This window comes from Lissotriton helveticus, chromosome 1_1, assembly GCF_964261635.1.
Source record: "Lissotriton helveticus chromosome 1_1, aLisHel1.1, whole genome shotgun sequence".
NCBI lineage: Eukaryota > Metazoa > Chordata > Amphibia > Caudata > Salamandridae > Lissotriton > Lissotriton helveticus.
Window position 1 is genome coordinate 1,086,049,161 of NC_136057.1, and position 24,582 is coordinate 1,086,073,742.

General features: G+C 45.6%; 1 protein-coding gene and 1 long non-coding RNA gene across 4 annotated transcripts in view; one reads left to right on the forward strand and one right to left on the reverse strand.

The window, feature by feature from the left end:
• Positions 1 to 24,582, forward strand: part of CAPS2 (calcyphosine 2) — an 887,654-nt gene that overhangs the window by 516,441 nt on the left and 346,631 nt on the right. For all 3 annotated transcript variants that reach the window (XM_078678143.1, XM_078678133.1, XM_078678152.1), the window contains one exon: positions 22,240 to 22,358. In XM_078678143.1, the coding sequence (XP_078534269.1) occupies positions 22,240 to 22,358 (119 nt within the window). The remainder of the gene's footprint in view (positions 1 to 22,239; positions 22,359 to 24,582) is intronic.
• Positions 12,028 to 14,112, reverse strand: LOC144821292 (uncharacterized). The gene is made up of 3 exons (XR_013608318.1): positions 13,965 to 14,112; positions 13,133 to 13,310; positions 12,028 to 12,412 (listed from the first exon to the last, which is right to left on the reverse strand). It is a non-coding gene; the product is annotated as an uncharacterized LOC144821292 (long non-coding RNA).

Consider the following 24,582-nt stretch of genomic DNA (forward strand, 5'->3'; position numbering starts at 1 on the left):
GGACTTCACTCCTAGATCACCCCAGGTGTGACTGATAGTGACAGTTATGTCAGCCCTTCGGAAAAAAAAATCTGGAGGAAGTGAAAGAGTACCCAGCTGGTAAACCTGCACTCAACCTTGAATAGGCGTCTCGAGTCACCTGAGCTACTCCCATTCTAGTTTGTTTTTATGCGTTTGTGTTGCTATTATGGGCTTCTTTTTGATTCTTTGTGGTTTTTCAGTCCTTGCTTGCTCGCTTGTTATGTGTTGTGCTGCAGGTTTTGGCATGCTACATTTAAAGCGATAATTTCTTGCTTGTCCAACCTTTGATTCCAGTTTGGGAGTACTTTATGGGGACCCTACCAAGGTCTAAGCCTTTCTTCTGTTCACAGTCGCATATTCTTAAGCAGCATGCAGTCCTTCGTAGCCAGCTTCTTTTGGGCAGGTTTCATATAGGAAAGCATCGGTTTACACTGGAGGATACATAGTAATCTGCTATGCATAGATTAGAAAAGCTCAAAGAATTGTCTTGTCACACCAAACAGTGGCTCCAGATTTTCTCATGCTTGTAAATGGAAAAAGAGACTAGAAGTACTAAAGTCATGGGGTAAAATTTAAAAAGGGAATTTGTCACAATTTACTTTAAATATTAACTTGATTTCTTGTGAATTATGAAATTCTTGTAGACAAACGCAAGTCATTTTTTTAACGCTATAGGGATTTAGGTCACAAATGCCTCCTATTTTCCTATAACTTTATAAAATATTAAACAGTACTCCGCCACTGTATGCACTACTCTGATCATGCTGCTGTGATCTATGTATTGGAAACAGAATGTTCGAAGCATGTTTGGCTGTAGGTACACATGCTGTGCATAATCCTGTCATCAAGGGCCTGATTACGATGGTAGTGAGACCGCCACCGACAGCCTGGCGGTGGCAGTCTCACCACCATCATTCGCATGTTTTCACCCGACATATTATAATGGTGGACGGAATGATGGCGGTTGAAAAGTCTGACCGCCACACCTCTGATGGGCTCCTTGCGCCCGGCAGTGCAGTGGAGCGCCTCGTATTCCCTACAATGGTGGCACCGCTGTAGGGATTACAATGTCCTTTCCCGCCTCCTGTTCCTGGCGGTTAACTCGCCATAAACAGGCAGGCGGAAAGGGACTTTGGGGGCCTGTTGCAGGTCCCCCTTCTTTCCTGGCCCTAAGTTGTGGGCACTGGGAGGCACCCATGGTGCCTCCCTACAGATACCTGCACCATATGTACTGTGTCCCTTTTTTGCATTGCGGTGGGTGCTGCAGCCAGTAACACCCACCCTGCCCCCTTACGCCAGATGCCGCAGCAGGAGGACAACATAAAATGCTAATAATTTTACGTTATTATCATTTCATTTTTTTCCTTTCTTTTGCTGCATCAAGGCAGTGGAGAGACACTCCTTGCCTTAGCGGAAGAGCCGCCACTGGCCAGATAGCGTTAATATCTCTGACATGAACTTCGCAACGTCTCTGTCAAAGGCACCAAAGGAGCGGCAGCAAAAAAATACTTTTGATTAGATATTTAGCATGTACTGTTGGAGGTAATGCAGACATTAGTATTGGGTTTAGGTAGAGAGGGGCACTGTGTTTTTTTTGCAGTAGGGCACACAGGAGCTGCTGCAAACATGGGTAGGGTTACCCCAGAGAACTTTTTCCCTAGTTGCTAGGGAAGGGCAACTAGGTGCCAGGCATAAATGTGACACCCCTTGGTGCACCCTCTTCAGAACTCTACTGGGTCAGTGGACGGCTGAAGAGGGACTGCACCTGCTGTTGATATCTGTGAGGAGACCTGATCCTATTCATACCTAGGACAAAAGTGGTCCGATGGCTGATCTACTGTGGAGCTACAGGGACACAACAAACTGCTAGAAGCTCTTTTCCCGAAGCGCCAAGCTTACCAGTTCTTACTGGAGCTGCCCTGGACTTTTTTAGTATCTCCTGATGGAATGAGTGTTGGCCCCCAAGTGCTGTTCCTGAGGTCCTGGGCCCTTTGACTGTGTCAAAATGTAGTCCTCCTAACATCCTTCATAATCTGCGACTTATAAACGTTTGGCTCCTAAAACCTCCAGAGGACTGGGACAAACTTACCAAGTCAATCTGACAAAGATGAGTTGCTTCTGGGTCAAAGATTCAGGTTGCTGCTTCTCGGAACATTTCCACAATAGCTAATCCTTTTCAGCAGGAAGTTGCAGAGAGGGTATCTGGTCGTTTGAAGCCCTGTTAAGCGACACCTTACAACCCCACCCTTCTAGAGGAAAAAGAAGCTGGCAAGGGACCTTCCTTGGGTGCAAATTTCAAAGTTCTCCCACTCTGAGCTTTCCAGCCATTAGTCAACAGCTTCAACAGGACTTTATTTGAGTGCTGTATGGCCTCGTGGAGCCCTTCTCAGCCACATGCTTCCACCTTGCTCTCCTGATGATTTTTGACCTGCATTTCAGAGACTTGAAGGTACAGTTTCCAACTGGGTAGAGACTTGGTTTTTGTTTCCAACCCTTGCTCCATTGTGTTTGGCCTTAAGTCATGCCTAGGCACCAGTCAAGCACAAACAGATGACCGTGGCTAGCATTGAATGCTTCGTGGCACTATTTTCATTTAAACCTTTACAAAATAAAATCTTCGGTTCCCCTTTTTATATTTTTGTAGTTTTGGTGTTAATTTGCTCATTAAATTTTTCTCTATTTTTAGACATTGGAGTGGGATTTTCATTGTGTTGTGCTTTTAACTTTCCTAGCTGTTTTAGAACTTTTAAATTCTTTACACATTTTCTTAAGTTACTCCTGTCTGCTCTGTGCCATAGCTACCATGTTTTACACTTCGGTTTAAATGACTGAAGTCTTAACTGGCCCTTGCAAAAAAAGGGACATTATTACTTGTGGTGGTCTTCCATACACCCTGAACTAATAATCCACTTTCTCACAGCTACCAAAATGTTTGTAAATAATTTGGTCTCCGACTCTTTACATCCCACTATTTTTTCCTGCAAACCAAAAGCCTTAATTTGGATTTATTTGACAAAATAAAAATCCTGGGTGGGCATACCAAAGCAGTGAAAGGTAAAGAGATGGATGAGTGTTACCGGGCCGACATAAGTGTAACTTGATTGTAATGAGTATAATATTTCCCAAAACATTGAGATAGCTCCAACCTTCTTTAACATCTTTTTTTAGACAGACATACACTTTTAAAACTGGCAACCTGTGCTTATTGAAGTTGATTAATTTCAAAACAGTAGATTTTCTTTCAGGTCTGAGGAGATATTGAAAAATGTCTGTGCTTTCACTACTCCATGCATCAAATATATGCTGTGGACTCCTAGACATGCCTGGAATTTTTCATGACTCATTTTAGTTGGTGTGGCAGGAGGCTAAGATCTGGAGAGTGGGTGATTTTTGTTCAAGGAACTCGATTCAAGCCATGTGTTAAAATACAACTACAGTTAGGGTTATGAAATGCATCTTTTTTTTAATATCTCGAAATTAGAGCTCACCTTTCTAAATAGTTCTTCAAGGGAAAGTAATCTATTTTACTAGAATATTTTGCCCTGAATAAGATTTTTTGCAGACCATCCCCTTGCTATATCAGACATCAACCCCTTACCATTACTACTACATACTAATGAAAAGGAAACCAGATGATTCATCTAGGTGGACAGAAAAATAGAAAACCAGGTCAGGCACAACAAACAGTCCCACCTACATTAAGCCAGTCTTATTAGGTATACACTACACCCGAATACCTATTATATTAAGGGATTTGCAGTTTCATTCCATTTTTTAATTTTATATCATGCCTGCCATAATCACAAAGTGGAAGATGGGGCGTGGCCAAGCAGCGATCCATGATGGCCGCGTAAAGTAGAGCTCCGCTGCCCGACCTTTCCCAAACGTCTATCCGGCACATTTATCTGCACCATCCGAGGGTGGATTCGTGCATCGGAACGTCAGTGGCCAACATCCCACCCGCTCCGGCTTGCATCCAACATCTGGTGCCAAAGTTACGGGGACCGAAGCGGTGAGGCCTACCTGCCGGCCTGAAGCCGGGACACACAGTGCGGCGAGGGGCTGGGGAGCCGCTCAGCTGAGCCAGGGACTTCGTGCCGGCGTGAGGCCCAGAGTGTATCGCCGCTGTGGAAGGACTGCAAACCGCACTATGAGGATCGGGACCCCGCCGTGACCTGTAGGCGGGTGAGGCCCGGTGAAGACGCTCAATCTGGCAGGAAGCGCCCAGGTACAGTGCCGTCCTCGCGAGGTGGGCCTAAACTCGGCGAGCGGCAAAGCTGCGCCGCGAGGTCTGGTGGCACATCATCTTGCCCCCCACCCATTATGGCAGATTTGGACAGTGGTTACTGGGCTCTGAGCAGGAGGTCCCACTGTGTTGAAGCTACGTACGTAACACCGGCATAGACCCAGGAAGTGTTGCGGCCATGGGAGCAGCGCCCCGAGGTGGGGCAGAGGTGTTCCTGTATATTATCACCACTGGGACATGCGGAAGGGGAAACCCCCCCTGGCCAGACAGGGCGCAGGGCAGAGGGCCGGTACCGACCCAGGAGAGAGGACGCTCCGGGTCTAGAGAGGCTTGTTTCTCAATCCTGAAACCAGGTCCTACACTTGCAGCTTCACTACATAGTGGTGGGCTCCCCGTGGGATGTCAGAGACTGTTGGTGCTCCCTGATTCGCCATCCGGTGGAGTGCAGCTTGAGGTCTGTGCAGATGCCTACCCTGTGTAACCTGGAAGGGCCTGAGTAACAACTAAGCTGCGTAATGGATCGGAGCAAAGACTCTGGGCATACCAACAAACTAGACTGTTACACTGTTCCCAAAGACACGCAACAGAGCCGACTATCTGGAGGGGCCTCCCAGGGTGGCCCATGTGAAGAGGAACAGGAATTATCACTGAAAGACGTCATGGACCCTATCACTGGACTCAAAACCTCCCTTGAACATAAAATGGACACCATGGCTATCGACGTGAACCTCATCAGGGCGGATCTGGGAAAGCTGAACGAGAAGGTAAAGCAGGTGAAGATCACCGCCGTGAGTCTCGTCGGAGAGGTCACACAACTCCAAGGAGAAGTCCGCGATTTACAAGACTTCCGCAAACTCACAGACTTAAAACTGGACAATTACAAAGGCCATCTACGGCGCAACAATCTCCGCATCCTGGGTGTTCCAGAGAGGTGTTCGGAGGGACAGTCCCCTGACCTATTTGTTGAGGACCTCATCCTGAAACATCTTCAGCCTAAAGGCCTCAGCAAGTTCTTTGTCATCGAACGGGCACATAGGGTCCCGGGCGGCCGCCCCAACCCTGGCGCTCCCTCGCTGGCCAGAGTTCTGGACTTTCGGGACAGGTATGTAATCATCCAGAATGCCAGGACGGGGGCCCCCCTCCGCTATGAGAATGCAGACATAACCTTTTTCCCGGACTTCACGCAGAGGGTGCAAAAGCAGAGGAGGTCGTTCCTCTCTGTGAAATGAGTACTTTGAGACAGAGGACTAAAATATTCAATGCTATTTCCTGAACGTCTTTGGGTCGAGGCGGGTGGAAGGGCCTGTTTTTTTAACACACAGAGGCAGTGGCAGACTGGATCGAGCACAGTGGAATGAGGAGCCCAGGCGGCCAGGCGGCCACGTCGGAAGGGAGAGTGAGGACAATCGCCCTCCCTGAGGAGAGGGCGTATCAACATTTATTTTCGGATTGAGTATGTTGGGCCTGGGGCGGGGTGGGTTTTGGGTGGGAATTACCTATATCTGATCCTTCACGGTTGTGGACCCTTTTAGACTTGACACACTTAGTTCAATGAGGATGTACACTTGACTTGTTTGGGACAGGGAGGCGGAGCGCTCTATTCCCCCCTTTTATTCTACTTTTAGTTCTTTCCAAGGGCGACAGGCACTCTGCAAGTTTTCGATGGGCAGTTTTAGGCCCAGAGTGCAGGGCAGCGGGGTGGAGGGTTATTGGGTGGGGGTGTTTTGTTTCATTTTGGTTGTATTCATTGCATCAGCGACATCTATAGTAACTCCCGTAGAGGAAGTTGAAACTCACGCCGCTACTCCTGAAAAGGGAGAAGAGATATCTTCTAATCAGTTATGGCTACACGGAGAGACGTAGGAATTAAATTGTTAAGCTGGAATGTCGATGGGTTAGGGGACAAGATCAAACGAAGTGTTGTTCTCCAGTACATCAAGCGTCAGGCCCCCGATTTTGTATTGCTCCAAGAAACCCATCTCATTGGAAATGCATGTAAAACCTTACATAGAGGGGGCTACATAATGTTGGCTCATGCGGGATTCACCTCCCGATCACGAGGGGTGGGTATTATGATGAAGAAATTCTTTCCCCTAGTGGTACGGGCAACCTGGGCGGACGACCAGGGACGGTACATGGGGGTCTCTGGCACATGGAAGGGACACCCCATCACACTCCTTTCTGTTTATGTACCGCCTGGCCTACAAGCTACCACCTTTAGAGACTTAGGGACTATATTGCTAGCTATTCCAGAGGGTCTGTTAATACTAGGAGGGGACTTAAACTCAGTAGTCTCGGGCGAGTTAGATCGACATCCCCCCCTGAACAATGAGCCCCACTTCATGTTGGCTTCCTGAATTTCTTGAGACCATGGGGCTGGTGGATGGCTGGCAGACCTGTCACCCAAACACAGTGCAATATACCTTTCACTCCGGGGCGCTCTGGAGCCTCTCACGAATAGATTTTTTTTGGTCCCCGCATCTCAGATTGCTCACATCCGTGAGACTAAACATCTGGACAGGGGTATCTCCGACCATTCGCCAGTTTGGCTTCACGTGGTTCTTGATTATAAACAGGTGGGACGGGTGGCCCCCATCAACCCATGGTATTTCAGAGATCCCAAAATTCGCAAAGCACTCCTCACAGCAATAGATAATTACTTTATTGACAATGAGGGATCAATGGACTCCCCGCAGTCGCTATGGGAAGCCTTCAAGACAGTGATAAGGGGTCAAGCCCTATCCCTAATCTCGGGCAAGAAGAAAGATCACTACAGAGAGATAGTGGCCATTGAGGTGGAGATTAGCCAATTAGAAACGGACCTGGACTCGGAGGTCACACTCGATAAACTCCACTATTTAAAGCTCCGACAGCAGGAATATAGAGCATTGGCGACTGACCAGGCAAGGGCCTTGGGAAGTGCTGTGCAGGGACGGTTATATGAGGTGGGAGATAAAGCCGGGAAACTACTAGCATGGTTGGACAAGAAAGAATGGGCAAGCCAACTAGTGCCCGAACTTCGAGGGGAGGGAGGTAGCCCCCTCACAGATCCCCAAAGCATTGCTGACAAGTTTTCTGCCCATTTCTGCTCTGTCTACTCTTCAATAGCTCCCTATTCCGTAGAGGACTCCCGTCAGATGTTAGCGGACATAACGCTGCCCAAGCTCTTAGTAGATGATCGTGACTTTTTAGATAGTAACATATCCAATGAAGAAATAGCGAAGGTAATAAGGTCCGTCAGATCGGGAAAGGCCTCTGGCCCTAATGGGCTTCCGGTCGAACTATACAAAATATAAACCGGACAGGCTGGCCCCATATCTCAGGGCTATGTATGAGGACCCAAGGGAAAAGGGGTTCCTACCGATAGACCATAGGACGGCCACCATCATCACTATCCATAAGGAGGGGAAACCTAGAACTGACTGTGGGTCATATAGACCGATTTCCCTCCTGAATGCAGAGCCCAAGATTTTGGCTAAGCTTCTGGCCAACCGTCTGATCACAGTGATTGAGACTCTAGTCCATCCAGATCAATCTGGTTTCATTCCGCATCGTAACACGGCACTTAACTTGCGTAGGGTGCATGGACTACTAGGCAGAGCGGCCTCCATCTTCGAACCAGCTGTAATAGTCTCCCTAAATGCCACCACGGCTTTCGACACTATTGAATGGCTGTATCTTTGGGCAGTTCTGGAGAAGTTGGGGTTTGGCCCGAAATGTATTCAATGGCTGCAGCTTCTGTATGCTAAACCGCTAGCACAAGTGGTAGTTAATAACAAAAAACTGCCACCTTTGAGCTGAGTCAGGGGACCCGGCAAGGATGTCCGCTGTCCCCCCTCCTGTTTGCCCTTGCTTCGGAGCCACTGGCGGTCTGGATACACAGAGACCCGATGATTCGGGCATGTGCTGGTCCGCGGAGTGGGAGGACTGCCTCTCGCTCTACGCAGATGATATCCTACTCTATCTGACTTCTCCGAGGTGGTCCCTGATAGTTGTCCTGGATATTCTTGTTATTTTTGGTAGGTTCTCCGGGTACTCTATTAATTGGAGTAAATCCCTGTGGTTCGTTTTGGCTGGAGAGCCGCCTATCCCACAGTGGGATGCCCAATACAAATCCGCACAGAGGGCTGCAAGTCCCTGGGGATTTTTCTCTCCCTCGATTCATCACTCTGTTACTCCCAGAACCTACTCCCCCCCCTCCCCCCCCCTAGGCTGCATAAGGACATAAACAAATGGGAAAAGCAGCACTTTTTAAAATGATAACTTTGTCTCAGTTTTTATAGGCCCTGCAGAATTCCTTCGACCCGGTCCCAGCGTCATACTTCAGGGAGGTGGAAGGCCTTCAGCGGGACTTGTTGTGGAGTGGAAAGCCACATATACCAATTCAATGTGAGCTTACTAAGGGTGACGACCGGGGCATTAGCCTCCCTGATATCAAACAGTATTTTTGGGCGGCCCATCTAGCTGCCATCAATCATGGCACCCACACGTGTCCTGGAGATCCAGGCTATAACATGGATAGATGGCTCCTTTCGGGTGGGAACTATAATAGAGCCCTTTATTCCAAACCACAACTCTTTAATCTCACAGGCCCCATCAAATACTCAGTTCATGTTTGGCGCACGGCTGCTAAATACCTTGGATAGAATGGCAGGCTCACTCTTGCGACCCAGTTACGGGACTCAGAACAGCTGGGTAGCTTGTGGAATGGCAAAGGGTTTGACCATGAGACCTTATAGGTCTCGCGCATTTAGGTGATCTGAGGGACAAAACAGGTGTTAAGTCATTCACCACCCTGCAATGGAAATTCGAGTTAGCTGACTCAGAATTCTTCTGTTACATACAGGTCAGACACGCTCTGCGTTCCCATCTACAGCCTAGTACCACCCTTCCCGAATCTTCCCCATTGGAAGACAGAGTCTTAGACGGTCACATCCCAGATAGCACTATCTCATTGATATATAAAAAGTTGATAAATATTATACCAGACCATCTCCAGTCGCTTTGGGCGAAATGGTCCAGAGATGGAATAGAGATGGACGACGAGGAATGGCAGGAGGCCGTTTCCTGGCCTAGAGTCGTGACAATACCAGCGCGCCTCCGACTAGTCCAACTTAAAGTACTCCATAGGATTTTTGTAATAGGGCCCCAGCTGGTACGGATGGAGAGAACGGGCGGGGGAGGCTTTAGGCGGGGATGGGGCCAGGTGGGTACTTTTATGCACATAATTTGGGAGTGTGACAATATTTAATCCTACTGGCGCAAAGTACATGACATCATTAACACAGTGTTATCCACGCAACTCGGCCTAGATGCTCATAGATGTCTATTGAATATTTGGGAGCCGACAGATCTGAATGATTGCTTAACACAATGAGTCTCTTTGGGGCTTATGCTCGCTAAGAGAAATATTGCACAGCGGTGGAGAGCGTCTCAACCGCCTGAGGTGGGTGACTGGAGGAAAGATCTGGATTGGTCAATGTTCAGAGAAATGACGGTATATGTGGCCCGAGGCTGCTGTAAGAAGTGGGCCCGTGTATCGGGCTTGTGGAATGTCAGCCCCCCTCTCCTTCGACAGTGAAGACCCCCCTTCGCCCTAGACCTTCTAAGTGACATTTTGTACTGATTGATTTTACCTATTGTCCCCATGTGGCCTGCCTTATTGCTTCCTGTAATGTACTTGAAAAGCTGATGTTGATTAATAAAAAGTTTTATAAAAAAACAAAGTGGAAGATTGGAGAAGAGAGCTGATTTCCCAGTTGCTTGGCACAAAGGGCTGGTAGGTCCCATATATCTGCGCTCCACTGCAATTACAAGCATTAGTTTAGGGTTCCAGTTCCTTGTCTGGACGTGCTCATCGCCCACACCCTACAATAACTTTTTGACAATAACCAGGGCCTTCTGTCATTATATGCTTTTGTGATCACTCGTAACTGCAAAGGCATTGAAGCAAAAAATGCCAACATTTTGAATTTATTCTCTGCATGGTGGAAAGAAGGTTTGCAGGAATACAACAAATGTTGGAAGGGCTTTGATCCCGAGCGTATTGTTTGTGCTAGCTTATATTTTTCATTTACTTAATGAAAAAATGCATCTAATAATTTACCAATCAAAATACTCTATTTCCAAGAATAACATTCTTACAGAAATATTGTACATTACCTAATTCATACATAGACTATCCCAAATATCATAAAAAATTAATAATACATTTAGATCAATTTTAACAAAATGCATAACTTTGGCTAAGCCGTATAAACGCTTAAAATTTCCAAAACTAAAAGACATTAAATGGTCGACAATTCAAAGTCCCTCATTTATTAACAATCCATTAAAAGGACCAAAGATGCCAAATTAACCATTAACTTGCAGCTCATTTTGCCCAGATACAACATTGTAAAGTGCAGTGTGCATAGCAGCTTATTATGTTATTCAATCATTTACATTTTTGTACTTGAAATATGTGAATCGTCAGTGCAAAGGAATATAGATCATACGTTTGTCCATTTTTTTTAGTTCGGGCCAGTGCACATTTAAAACATATAGTTGAACTATTACACGGTGATTAAACTACTGTGAAAAATACTTGTTTTACAACCATCATTTTGGTAAGTCCAAGCAATACACTGGTGAATGTTGTGCAATGTATCGTTCTGGAATGTTCGGCAGAGGAGAACAAAAATTTGACAGGCACGCATTTTAGTTTTAGAAAATGAAAGGGCACTGTAGAACAATAACAAATGTTTCAGATGTCGATTGGCAAATACACTATGACGAAACAAGGCACAATCCATATTGCCTTAATAGAATTGGCAAGTGCACTTGATTTTGTATCACATTGTAATATTTTGGTGGTAATTGTACCTGAGTTACTCGGCAAGAGTGAGATTTGGAGTTAATGCAGAGTGTGCCAATCCCTTCACGACAGGAAGGGTTGTAAGACACGTTTGTTCGTTGGCTTCTCTGTTTTTTAATCTGTCTATTAACAATTTAGAATTATTCCTTCTTGAAAAGGGCTTAGATATGTCTAAAGTTAACAACCACTTCATCCTGATACTGCTTCATGTGGATGACGCGTTTTAATGTCTAAAACCGACAGTGGTCTACAAAAACGTTTGGATGCCTTTGCCTCATATTTGGATGACTTGGATTTGAAAAGTAACCTGAAAAAGGCAATTGTAATGACATGTGGCTGGAGGCCTACTAAGCCCTGTTGTTTCTCATTTGGTGACAAAAGTATTGAGAAACCACGCACCTTCTCGTATTTGGGTATACAGTTTGATGTGGCCCAGGCCGGAGGCAAGATGGTGAACAAGTAATGCTGCTGTATGCTAGTTCCCCTCTGAGCTCCGTATGGATGAGAGTTTGGGTAGAAGAGAGGCGGGGCTGCGTCTCTCCAAAGGCACAGTTGTATGCAAGGGAGCTCTAGCTTATTCTCTGGCAATAAGACCACCCACTAATTAAGGCTTGCAGTGGCGTTTCGGAAGATGTGCCTAATTGAGGCCGTTCACCGGACGAGTGTCGGGGGGCGCATTCGGAGGACTTGCGGCATTAGGCTGGATGCTGTCGGATTTAAAGGCAGTGAAATGTAGAAATCCCAGAGGGTAAACTTCAAGAGCACACTAGGTGCTAAGCATCAATATGCCTCCACTTTCACTCACCTCAATCAACTCACTTATCATACTTCCCTGTAGAATGTGCCATATATATTAGAAAGATTACCATAAAATATAAAAATATTGAACAAGTTTATTTGTTACACATAATAAAAAGTATTTCATATGCAAATACAAGTACCCAACACTCAAGTCTGTTGTCAAAAGTTAAAAACAAAAAAGGGGGGGAGGGGACATCATACAATGCACATAGATAAGCAAAAAATAAAAAATATCGCACACAGAGAGTTATACAAACAGACTAATATATTCAGTCTTTAACCAGTGACACCTCTACAATAATACAATTGTACTCGCACTGAGGGATAAATTCCTTTATGCGCAATATTCCCACAGTGTTGAGTTCGTAGATTGTGTCAGTTCTTAGAGCGTCGACGCTTTTCAATGGTTCTTTAAAATGTTTCCATCTTTTTCAAGACCAAATCATAAACCTCTCTATTTGATATGAAAATTATTTTCAAGCCACCACCTAAAAAACATAAATACTGTTAAAACTAATCTTGACAAAGTTAAAAACAGTACTCTAATACATATAATGTGTAGTAGGCAACTAAGATTCGGTTTTCACAGTATCCTTTTGTGCGTTTCTCAAGGTATTACAACAAATCGCTATTTGCATAAACCTACTAATGGCCTAAATACAATACATAATATATAAAAAAACTCCTAGTAATCATGGCCTGGGTTTCCTATAGACCTTGTCTCATTATAACATAATTGGAAAAAGCTACCTTAGTTGCCTGGGTACTTTTTAACAAAACCTTTTTTTTTTTAAACAAACAGTTACATGCATCGGCAATATTACAGTAGGGCCCTACTCCCTAGGGTTCCCCATCCTCATAACTACCCCCTATGTATATATGGCACAGTCTTCATTCATACAATAGTTCCATTTTCTCCTCCAACGCTTACAATTAAGACCAAAACTCTGTTATTTTAATTCACACTTCAATAATATATATTTGTTTCAATGGTTCATATAATCATTTGTTATAATGCCATCACCTGAGAGTGGCCCTTCTTTTGTTCTAGAATTATCTTTGGAACCAATTTGATTGATATCAGTCCACTATTCCTTGTGCACAATAGGCATATTGAGCTACTATGGACAAAAACAAAGGTCCAATCACTCTCTAGCATAAGGTTTGTGTTATAATTCCATAGCTATTAATGTGGGTTAAAATCTCACCTGTTTACTATCGCAGCATGGGTATATCTGTCCTTACACTGGGATTTCTGCTCCTTAAAATGTCGCAGCTGCATATGCCATTGTTACTAGAAAATCATAGGGCGTGTTCCATTAGGATATCTTGATGTCGGAAGGACTGCTTAACTCTTTTGTATTTGTAGGTCAGACCTTCGTTGCCCTATGTGTGAGAAAATATATAATGGCAATAACATGTCTTTCTGCCTATTGATGTGCCTCTTTCACACCAAAGTCTTATTTATTATACATGCTCGAAACTACTGAGTATAATTAACTACCATCTTCTCCGCGCGGTAGGGAAACTAAGCACAACCTCCTGTCTTCTCTCTGGCCGATTTATAAAGAATCTACCCAGGTTTACTTTTTACATTGCCCATCCTTTCACTGCATGATACGAACGTAATCGGAGTAAGCCTTCAAAAAAGCCCTGTTGGTTCCCAGCTATACTCCTGGCTCGGGGCGAGTTCTGAGATCATTATATAAATCCACTCCCATTGTGCCTTTTACAAGCCTAGAATGAAGAGCTTACTCTGCCAAAACTGTCCCCCTCGTTTTGTGATGATTTACCGAAATAAATATGTAGGGCGAGGCGCAATCCGTCCTCCTCCTAAGGCATTCAACGTCAATTGGATTTGCTCAGTCTAACTGCCACTTATAAAACCCTCGAAACGGCCCTGTGGGTTACCAACTATACTCCTAGCTAGGGGCGCGTTCTGAAGTCAATTTCTAAATCTACTCCCCTTTTAACTTTTACAAGCCTAGAATAACGACCTAACTAAGCCAAATCTCTCCCCCTCATTTTGTGCTGACTTACCGAAATAGATTTCTGGGGCGAGGCGAGATCCGTCCTCCTCCTAAGGCATTCGACGTCAATTTGACTTGCTCCGTCTAACTGCCTCTTAAATAGATCGTAAATTATCCTAATGCTGCCCACCTGTAAGGTGTTACAGAGTTCACCGACCTCTTTTAACCCGGAAGATAAACTCACTGTTTCCGGGTAGACCTGTAATTTCTGTGTCTGCAACCGGCAGTTTCGAGTGGGCGCCATCTTAGTGTGGTTTTCACATTTCTAACTAAAGTTAGTTTCTTACCTATTTATGGGGCTGCACACCGGACAATTATGAAATTCGCGGTGGCACTATTATGTTTAGGAAATTGGTCTAAAAAGGACTGCCCTCCTTTATTAATATGTTGATTTTATCCTATTTGTCTAGTCTCTTCCACTCCCCAGAATGAAACTGCAAATATCGGCGCCATCATTAAATAGGGTTATGTGTACGCCCGAAGTTCATAAATAACCATCTCAATTTAAAGGCACACAAAGCATCCGAAGTATGGTGCGGAAGAACACCAAAGCCACCCGTGATAGAACAGTGCTCCAAGATCCCACAAGTCACTGGCATCCAGCAGAGCAAGGAAGGATCAGGCCACTGCATGCAGTCCAGCTGACCCTGGTCTCACTAACTAGGGGTTTGATCCACTGGGGGCAACAGAGAAGAATTTCAGCGCCCCCGATCCCGCTTGACATCTACAGCGCAAGGCCCTGCAGCTGGCCATTACCAAGTTCTTTCAAGCTTCCTCCCAGCTTTGTAAGCCAGGCCTTCCAGCATCCACAGGGCTCACGGACATGCCAGCTCAGGGTATGGGGGGCTGGGTCCCTCTATCCAATAGCAGCAGCAGTGTCGTAAAAATTGGTCAGACCTTGGGGGGCACAAGTGACCGCATGTAACATACCTGCCCAGAGTGTAATGTTGGAGCCTGCTTCTACCGTCTTCACAGCAGATTGCAAAGCCCGCGTAACGAGACTCAAGGAGATCTTTGCTAATGCTGAGCAGGTAATGGGTCAAACTGGAGGCAGTATCGGTGGAAGATCTGAGGCAGTTTCAGGCATGACTAGTCCCCGCACTCAGAGCCCTTAAAGTAAGGAGGACCATACCCTGCAGATGGATGAGGGCACCAGGCCAAATGCGCTAACTCAGGGTAAACTGGACAGTGCAGGACTGACAGCTAGTGGGAAGAAGGATTCAAATCTCTCAAGCTTGGAGGGTTCAAGAGATAATTACCCTAGAGCACACGAGTCCAGAAGTAACCAGAACATGGACCTCTCTTGGGAGGGAGGGGATAAGTTGTACTCCCTCTCTGATGAGTTAGAGTCCACCGGTCTCAACCCAAGATAGTGAGGATGAAGTTAGTGCCTCCCTGTCTGAGGCCAGTGCAAGCCGCTTCTCCACGGCACCAGGAACTGCAGTCATAGGTTGGAAACAGCAGAAGAGGCAAGGGAAACCAGCTTCTACTGTAGTGAGGAGAGACCAAGAACCCCAGTCGGCATCTGCTATAAAATGGAACTATTCAGATACTCGACTACTGACCCAGGATTGTGGGCATGAGAGCTCATTTGTCTCCAAGGGTACTACTCACACAGGCATTGGGGATGAACCAGGCGAACCAACATTAAAGCTTATCTATGGCACAATCAAAGTGCACCAAGCAGAAACCCGGGCCTAGAGCCGAAGAGCCCGGCTAGCTACTAAGCAACTAAAAGGGGATTTAAGAAAATGTCCAATTCATGTGCAGAGATTGGTGAAAAAATCAATGTCATAGAAGAAAGAACAACAATAGTAGAAACTGGTGGAGGTCCTTAAGGGACAGGTTGAAACCCAGGAAGGACAGCTCTGAGATATCATGTGAAAGATCGAAGACTTTGAGAGTCGTCAAAGGCGGAACAAGCTATGGTTTCTCAGGATAAAGAAGGGGGTCGAAGACAATGACATTAGAGCATTTATGTTAGACCTTCTCAAAAGTGCTTTCTCAGACTCGTGTCGAGGAACTGGGAGACCAAGGTACAGAGAGTGCACAGATTCCCACGTATGCATAAAAAGCAGGACCACCTCAATAGAGGAAACAAGAGCTGTCCTAGAGCAGTTCTTGTCTACTTTGGGAATATTCTTCTTAGACCAGCTATTTTTGAGAAGGCCCGACCCGATGCCCAGAAGTGCTCTAACCGTCTCTCTTTTTTTGTACGCCCTGATTTCTGCCACGTCACTGAGGGGCACAGGTGACGATTAAGACTGCTACTTGTATCCCTTCCAAGAGGCTGAGGTAGAAGCTTTTTTATTAGCCCCTGCCGACTTGAAAACCATCTTTAAGGGCAAAACTTGAACCTTTACCTCTAAGATTCAGGCTAAGGAGTTTCTGACTAGCCTTGCCCCACAGCACTAACTACAGTCTCTCTAGAGCCTCTCATTGGTCTTTGCCTGGGCGAAGTGGGTTTAAAGCCCTTATACATTCTGTTGGGAGGAGGAGGGTCTTTTTATTTCTAATCGATTATGAATTTGCTGAGTTATGCTGATTAAAGTTTGGCTTATTATCTTAGATATTGGATAATTGTTACTTTTGTGCCTCCCAGATTGGTGGTCTAATAGGCATTGTAACAGAGGAGGGTTCAGCTTTTTATTGGGATTGAGTTCTGCTCTGTTTCCCCTTCCGTTTATTGAGAACACTTAGGACTTAAGGGGTTGTCTCCCCTTTTTTGTTTGCTCCTCTGATTGATAAATATGCTTGGGTATATACATTGGGAGCTGGGGGGAGCTTGCAAGGGCACACACAAGAGCCATAGGCCAGTGTGGTTGATGGCGAGGGGTCAGGGCCGGGATGGGGTGGGCCATGTGGGGGATGAGGGGGGAGGAGAGTCTGGGTAACAGGGGTTTGGGTAGGTCACAGTAGGTGGAGCAGCAGGGAAGGGGCAGAAAAGGGTGTGGTCACGGTGAAAGTTGGAGGGAGAGCTGATCGGTACAACAGAGAAGCTGAGGGATACCACCGACCACATTTGTCCAGTGATAAAACTCTTTGACGCAGCTGATGATGCAAACGAGCCCATGGTAGTTCTCCTGTTGAATGCCGAAAAAGCATTAGACAGGGTCACTTGTGAATATCTATTGAAACTCATGGGCTCCTTTGGATTAGGGATATTTTATATTAATACAGTGCAGGCACTCTACTACAAACCTGTGGCCGGGCTACAAATGATGGGAGGTCAAGCTGGGCCGATCCATATTGAGAGAGGAATGAGACAAGGATGCCCTTGATCTCCCCTGCTATCCGCGTTCTATATTGACCCCTTCATTCGTAGTCTAGAGGCTAAGCCAGCCATATCATAAGTAGGATGTCACGACTGGGAGATGAACATCTTAGCCTATGCCGACAACATTGCAGTAGAAGCTGCAAATCTGGATGCCACCCTGCTGGTAGTAGAGGAGGATGCCTCCAACTTGGGCAATTTTTCAGGATACTCGCTGAATAGCCATATGACGCAATTGCTGGTGAAGCAGTGAATTATCACTCAGGATTCGCAGGTGGTTGAGCAGGCGGTATGTCTAGGTATTAGTATCAGTGCAAAACTTGATCAGTTGGCTAAGACCAATATTGCCCCAATAATCAGAAAAGCAAAACAGGATTGTGGGTGATGGAATAACCTTCATCTATCCATCGTGGGTCGGTGCAATATTGTGAAAATGCTATTCCTGCCGAAGGTGCTCTATCTCTTCCGCATTATCCCGTTAGAGTTTGAAAACTTATGGTGTAAAACAATGGACGCTCTGGCTTCCAGATTTATATGGTCAAACTGCAAAACAAGTACAATGGCAAGGGAGCTTCTTCTCAGTTTTTAACTTGAAGACTGAACTTTGAGTGTAATGGAAGAAAGGCCAGGAGGAAAGGAAAGGAAATCTGGGGGCTCCTTTCAGAAGGTACAAATTTCCACCAGCAGGCCAGTCTAAAAGTTGATTGAAGGGTGCCACGGACCCCTCTTAGGATATTGCTGGAAGGTTTACGTAAACAGATATCTGTAGGGTTAAAACACTTTATACCTCAAGCAATTGCACTTTTATGTTATTTTAAAAGACATTTTAAGACCTGGATATCAGTTTTTGATAACATGGTTATTGCACTTTTTGGCACTGGATGTTTGTCTCAGTATTTTTATGCCTATTAAGTTATGAATCGTGCATGTATGTAATTTATCTTATCCATAATGTCTCTGTCTGGGTTGCAGGCACTGAACTTTTCTTCTATAAACTGTTTAACATGATTTACTATTTAGTGTGTGACCTTTTTTTTTTTTTTCACACCAAAATTTTATTGGATTTTCTTGTCGTTGAAAGATTATAAAGAGGGCACTGCTCTCCAGAAGCCAGAGGAGCAGTGTGCAAATAGATATCCATCACGTACCAATTATTCAATTAACATTTTGATACAAATGACTTACCCCGAACTCCCATCCCCCCAACTCCCTCCCCTATATCCCCCCACCCGGAGCCCACCCCCATCCCCACACAGTGTCTACATGGTCCAAATTAGAGAACATAGTTAAAACAATATCGGTGTGCGTACCGTTTCACCCAGGGTCAACATGCAAATGTTCTGTATCGACATCTCGTGGCGCTGGTGGTTCCAGCCACATACCCCTGTATTCCGCCCATCTCTTCCATATTTTAAAATGTTTGCTGGGGCAACCCCTGGCCTCAAAAACCGGGCGTTCCAGCCCCATGTAAAAGTCCATGCCCCTCTTCCACACCCCTACCAAGGGGGAGAGGTGTGGCGCCGCGGCCAGGGCGACTGACGCTGGAATCTGGGGATCAGGGTTCGATCCCCGGCTCCGGCGGCAGGTTAGCCCAGCACCATGCGACTCTGGGCAATAGCTTGCTTAATCTTCCCAACGGCCCCCCAGCGCCTAGAGACCCTAACGGGTGATTGTGCGCTATACAAATGTGGATTATTATTATTTATTATAGGGAGGTGTCCAGGCCCGAGCTATATCTTTTAGCCGCTGTAAGGCCCAGGAGTAGCAGATGACGTTTATAGATATTCCCTCCCACTTGTTCCATAACATGGAGAAGGCCCAGCTTCGGTGAGCGGGGGAGATCCCAGCCCAACACCTCAGACAAGCAATCCCACACACCGGTCCAGAACCTCAGCAGTCTATCACACGCCCACACCGTATGCAGGAAGGTGCCCACTGCGTGGCCACACCGCAAACAATCAGGGAAGGCAATCAGACCAGCCCGCCACAGTCGGTCCCTAGTATAGTAGGCCCTGTGCAAGTACTAAAATTGAATAAAGCGCACTGCTACTGCTGCCCCCCTTGGGGTCTCCAGGGCTTCTCTCCAGTCCTCCTCTTCCAAGCTCCCAATATCCCCCTCCCATACAGACCGCAACTTATCTAGGGGAGATGAACAATGTGTAACGAGTGTCTGATATATATTAGATATTTTCTTAGTTTCTAATTCCCCCATAAAGACCTTTGCTTCCAGGGGACTGAACTCAGGCAAGGAGTCCAAGCCAGCCAGGGCGGGGGACAAGGCGTGTCGGAGCTGCAGGTATCTAAAGAACTGAGTACGGGGCATATCATATTCTTCTCTCAATGTTTGGAACGATTTAAGGGTCGTGCCTTTCATGACGTGGCCCAACGCCGATATTCCAATCGCATCCCAGCCACCGAATCCCCGTAAGGACCCCAGTGCCGGAAGCCTTCCATTGTGCCATAATGGGGTTTCCCTCGTCAGTGTGTTCCACCACCCCATTCGGCGTAGAGCTCCACGCCACACCTGGAAGACCACTTGGGTAACCACCGGGAGCCTCTTTCTGATGGCCGCCGAGTACAGAATGGTGTGTAGCGTGTCTGGGTCCATCAGGTATCTCTCAAGGGCGTAGGTCGGGTCACCCCGGTCCCCATACCAACACTCATTTAGGACCAAGAGATGAGACGCTTGGTAATAAGACAGAACGACTGATGTGGCCAGACCCCCACAATAGGTGGAGAGGAAACATGTGCGGAGCGCCACTCTTGCCACCCCACCGGCCCAGAGGAACTGGCTCAACGCCGAGTTTACCTGTCTAAACCACTGCGGCGAAATAGGATACGGATGATTTTGTAATTGATAGAGAAAACGTGGGAGAGCCACCATCTTGAATATGGCCGAGCAGCCGTAAATATTCAGGGGCATCCTGGACCGTGTTTTCATATCTGAACGTACTTTGTCCCAAACAGGCAACACATTGCGTGCCCAAGAGACTCCGGGCACATCGGTCAGGAATACGCCCAGGTATTTAATGCCCCCAGCCGCCTCTTGTAATGCCGATGCCCAGGATCCTATGCCCCCACGCTCAACCAGCACCCACAGCGTAGATTTCCGTACGTTTAAGTGGAGACCAGACACCTCGCCAAATATTCGCATTATTTCAAGCACCCTGGGCCCCGATCTATTTAGGTCCGTGAGGAAGAAAAGAACGTCATCGGCGTAGAGCGCGATTCTATCCGACGGCACCGCCTCCCACTCAACGCCTCGCAGCTGCGCGTCCATCCGCACCCACGCCGCCAGCGGCTCCATGGCCAGGGCAAATAAATAGGGTGAAAGGGGGCAGCCCTGCCGGGTGCCTCGGCCTATAGGGAAGGGGCTGGAGACTGCTCCCGCCACTCTCACAGATGCCGTCAGATCCGTATACAGTAGTTGCAGGTACGAAAGAAAATGGGGTCCAAGGTTCAGGTGAGACAAGAGCGCTCGGAGATATATCCAACTCACCTAATCAAAATCTCTATCGATATCGGCCAGGAGAAGTGCCGCTGGAATCTTGGCTGCCCGCACTACCAACTGCGCGCGTCTGATGTTATGTCTCGTTGCCCTGTGGGGCATAAACCTGGCCTGGTCTGGGTGGACTAAGTCTGATATATACGGGAGGAGACGATTAGCTAGGGCCTTGGCCAGAATTTTTGCCTCAACATTGAGGAGTGAAATCGGTCTGTATGATTCATGACGTTCCTGGGGCCTCCCAGGTTTACAGAAGACCACCACCTCAGCGTGTCGCCAGTCCGCCGGGATGCGCCCACACTCTCTGGCCGCCTCTAGTGCCTTTCTATAGCGCATTCCCAGCTGGAGATGAAACGTTTTCATGAACTCACACGGGAAGCCATTGGGCCCGGGGGCCTTACCAGTGTTCAGTTCCCCTAGCGCCGTCCCCAGCTCCTCCGCTGATAGCGGGAGTTCAAGCCGAGCACGTCCTTCATCCGAAAGCACCCGGGGTGGAAGGTCCGCAAGGAATTTATTGACCTCCTCTTCTGGAAGAGACTCCTGGGGGGTGTATTGGGCCGCATAGTAATGCGCAAAGCTAGCAGCCAGGGCCTCGGGGGCCGTCACAGGATCCCCAGCCTCATTCCGGAGTCCCGGCAGGGAGTGTGGCTGGAAGGCACCTTGGCAGAGCCTATTCAGCATCGTGCTAGATTTATCCCCCCATTGGTATATCCTACTTTGCGTAGCCAACCACAATTGACGAGCCTCATCCAGCAATAGGGATTGCTGCAATTGTAGCAGGTGCCCTACAGCATCCACACTTCCCCCCGCTGTACACTCCGCCTCTAGATCTCGGACCTGATCCGCTGCCTCCTCTATGGCTCCCCTGCGGGTCCTACGGTCTGCAGCACACCGAGCAATATCTACACCGCGAAGCACCGGTTTCAGTGCCTCCCACAGGGTCATGTCGTCAGTTTCGGGCCTATCGTTGTCATCCCAGTAGTGAGCTATGGCCTCTCTCATATGCGACTGATAGCTGTCTTGTTGCAAATGCCACGTGGAGAGGCTGCTGTGTGACCTTTTAAGAACTTTAGCATTCATGCAAAGGCATGTATCTAGAACTTTAAGAATGGGGTGATGTTGAAGCCAGGTTTTGGTACTGTTTGTTATAAACCACTTGGCATTTCACTCATTTGCATTTTCAGCTGTTATATTCAACATTTATGAACTATGTACACCTGTGCCCTTTTTCGTACTATTTAATATCAAGCATTAATTGATCTACTATCGTTATGGATGTAGATCTCTGATGAACTGTTGATTAAAATCCCTTTACTGTATGTTCTCTCCTCCCCTGTATTTCCTTCCCCGAGTAAGTAAGCATGAAAATATTTTTAAAAAGCATCAAAAAAATATTTTTATAAGAATATGAAAAAGTAAATCTACAAGGATTGTGAAGAAATTATAGTTTTCAGCTTTGTAACATTTTCTTACATTTATTTGTTTTTACTTTCATATCCCACGCAGGGTGCAAATCTGACCTTTTCGACTGCTGATCAAGTTAGCCTTTCAGAAAGTGTTAAGGAAAAAAATGTTCTAACTATTCGTATTGTAAGTGTTGATGAAGAAGCTTTGGATTACCTTAAGTGAGTATTTTTTCTTGGACCCTATACATTTAGCATATGTTGAATGAGATGATGAATATTTTCATGACAGGTTTGCAGATCTAGATAGTGTTGGTGCTTTTTAACTGGCTCTCAACTCTAATCTTAACTAGAACTGGTTCTTATTGCCAACAGGTCCTACAGCAGAGAGAATGAAATCCGATAACTCATTGAAGTAAATAGCTTCAGACATATCAGTGTATGAGTCTTTTGAGATATTTATGGACAGCCATCAAGGGTTGCTGGTGGACTTGTTTCCTGTAAGGGAACTTGAAGCATCAGTTATTACAACTTTAATTGTTGCTGGAGGTTTATAGTCGATGAGAAAGTGTTTAATGATGGTCTATCATTTGTACAGGTGTTGAAAACTCCAGACGCAAAGCTGAGTGACAGAGCAGTGTGTCTCCTGGTGTTTATATCGGTCAGGTAATAGGGAGCCAGAGTTACAGTATCTGACTCTGAGGAAGAGGAAGAACAGAGTATCTAGTAAAGTGGTTGCAGCTAGGAAGATGCCAGAAACCTCCTAATGAACAACCAGTTTATAATTAGATTATTGGCTTCTAGATCCATGGCATTTCCCACCTGGTATGGTGCTTGACTATTTAGGGGAGGAAAGTTATGAACAATGAGACAGGAAGATGTATTACTTCTTCATACCAGGAAGACAAGAACTGATTTACAAAAAAGCCAGTCTCTTACACTTTTTTAACAAAGTGAAACACTAATTTCAATTGCTACAATCAAGGTTAAAAAAACTGGAAGTTGATGGCTTAGAGAATGGGGTACACTAAAGTAACGGGGAAAGGGATATTGTGGTTGTCAGGAGCTCAAAGGAAACATACACGTAAGTCAACAGTGTCAGAAAAATCATATAAAAACAATTTAAATTCAAAACATAAAAGCCCCAAAAAATGTTTTATAAAAATATCTCATTTATTACAAACATGACAGTTAAATATTCATATCATTATTATAAAAAACAGAATCATATTAAAATCATATCCAAGAACCGAAAGGTTCAAGAGAGAACAGTTGTCGACGCAGCGTTTCCGTTTTATGCTTTAAAACACTTGCATCAGGGCCGTTATTCTAAATACAAGGAACATACAATTAATTGACAATTCATAATATTTTTTCTATGCATTTCAATGCAGAAATTCCTAACACCAAAGTCATAAAAGAAGTTACAAATCATTGTGGCATATTGCCAGCGTTACATTTTTCCAAGAAAAGAGGATATACATGTGTTAAAGCTCTCTACACAGTTTAAATGACAACCACAATGGAATCCTTATCTTAAGAGTGTTGTATAGCATAAGTATATCTATACATTATTTAAAGAGTTATTCAATAGTTCTGCATGGGAAACATACCTCAGTATCACATGCAGGGTGTGCCAAAAGGGAAGGTCCTACATTTCTTTCTTTTTTATATTTCTAGTGACATCCAATGTGCACAGCATTAAGGGAGATTCAATCTTCTTATCTGGATGACTGCCTTAGAAATAAAGAGTGTCACCATCTGAGTTCATAATCTTATTAGGGATGTCTATATCGTTAATTCTATATAGTAGAATGAATTACCTTTATTCATTCATGAACCAGCATGAGTTAATATGTGCTGGAGCCACCGATCTCTTCGGATTAAAAACAGGTTCTGAAAATAGTTTAGCAGAAAGAGACCAATGAATAAGGGGCATGCTAGTCATGTTGACCTCATTATTATGCCAAAAGGTTTGCAATTGGTGCCTTACCGGAATACCGAATCTTGGCCACGCGAGCTGTTGCAATTAGTAAAATTATCGACTTGTCAGCATGCGTAATGGTCAGGGGAAATCCTCATGAGGGGGGTCTTTTGATGCGACCACCTGTAGACAATATAAACGTTCAATGCATTTATATTCCCTCTTTATCACGACTGCCTAACTATTGCATCTTCTTATAATAATCTAATCGCCTTAAGATAGGGATTCCATTGTGGTTGTCATTTAAACTGTGTACAGAGCTTTAACACATGTATATCCTCTTTTCTTGGAAAAATGTAACGCTGACAATATGCCACAATGATTTGTAACTTCTTTTATGACTTTGGTGTTAGAAATTTCTGTATAGAAATGCATAGAAAAAATATTATGAATTGTCAATTAATTGTATGTTCCTTGTATTAAGAATAACGGTCCTGATGAAGGTGTTTTAAAGCATAAAAC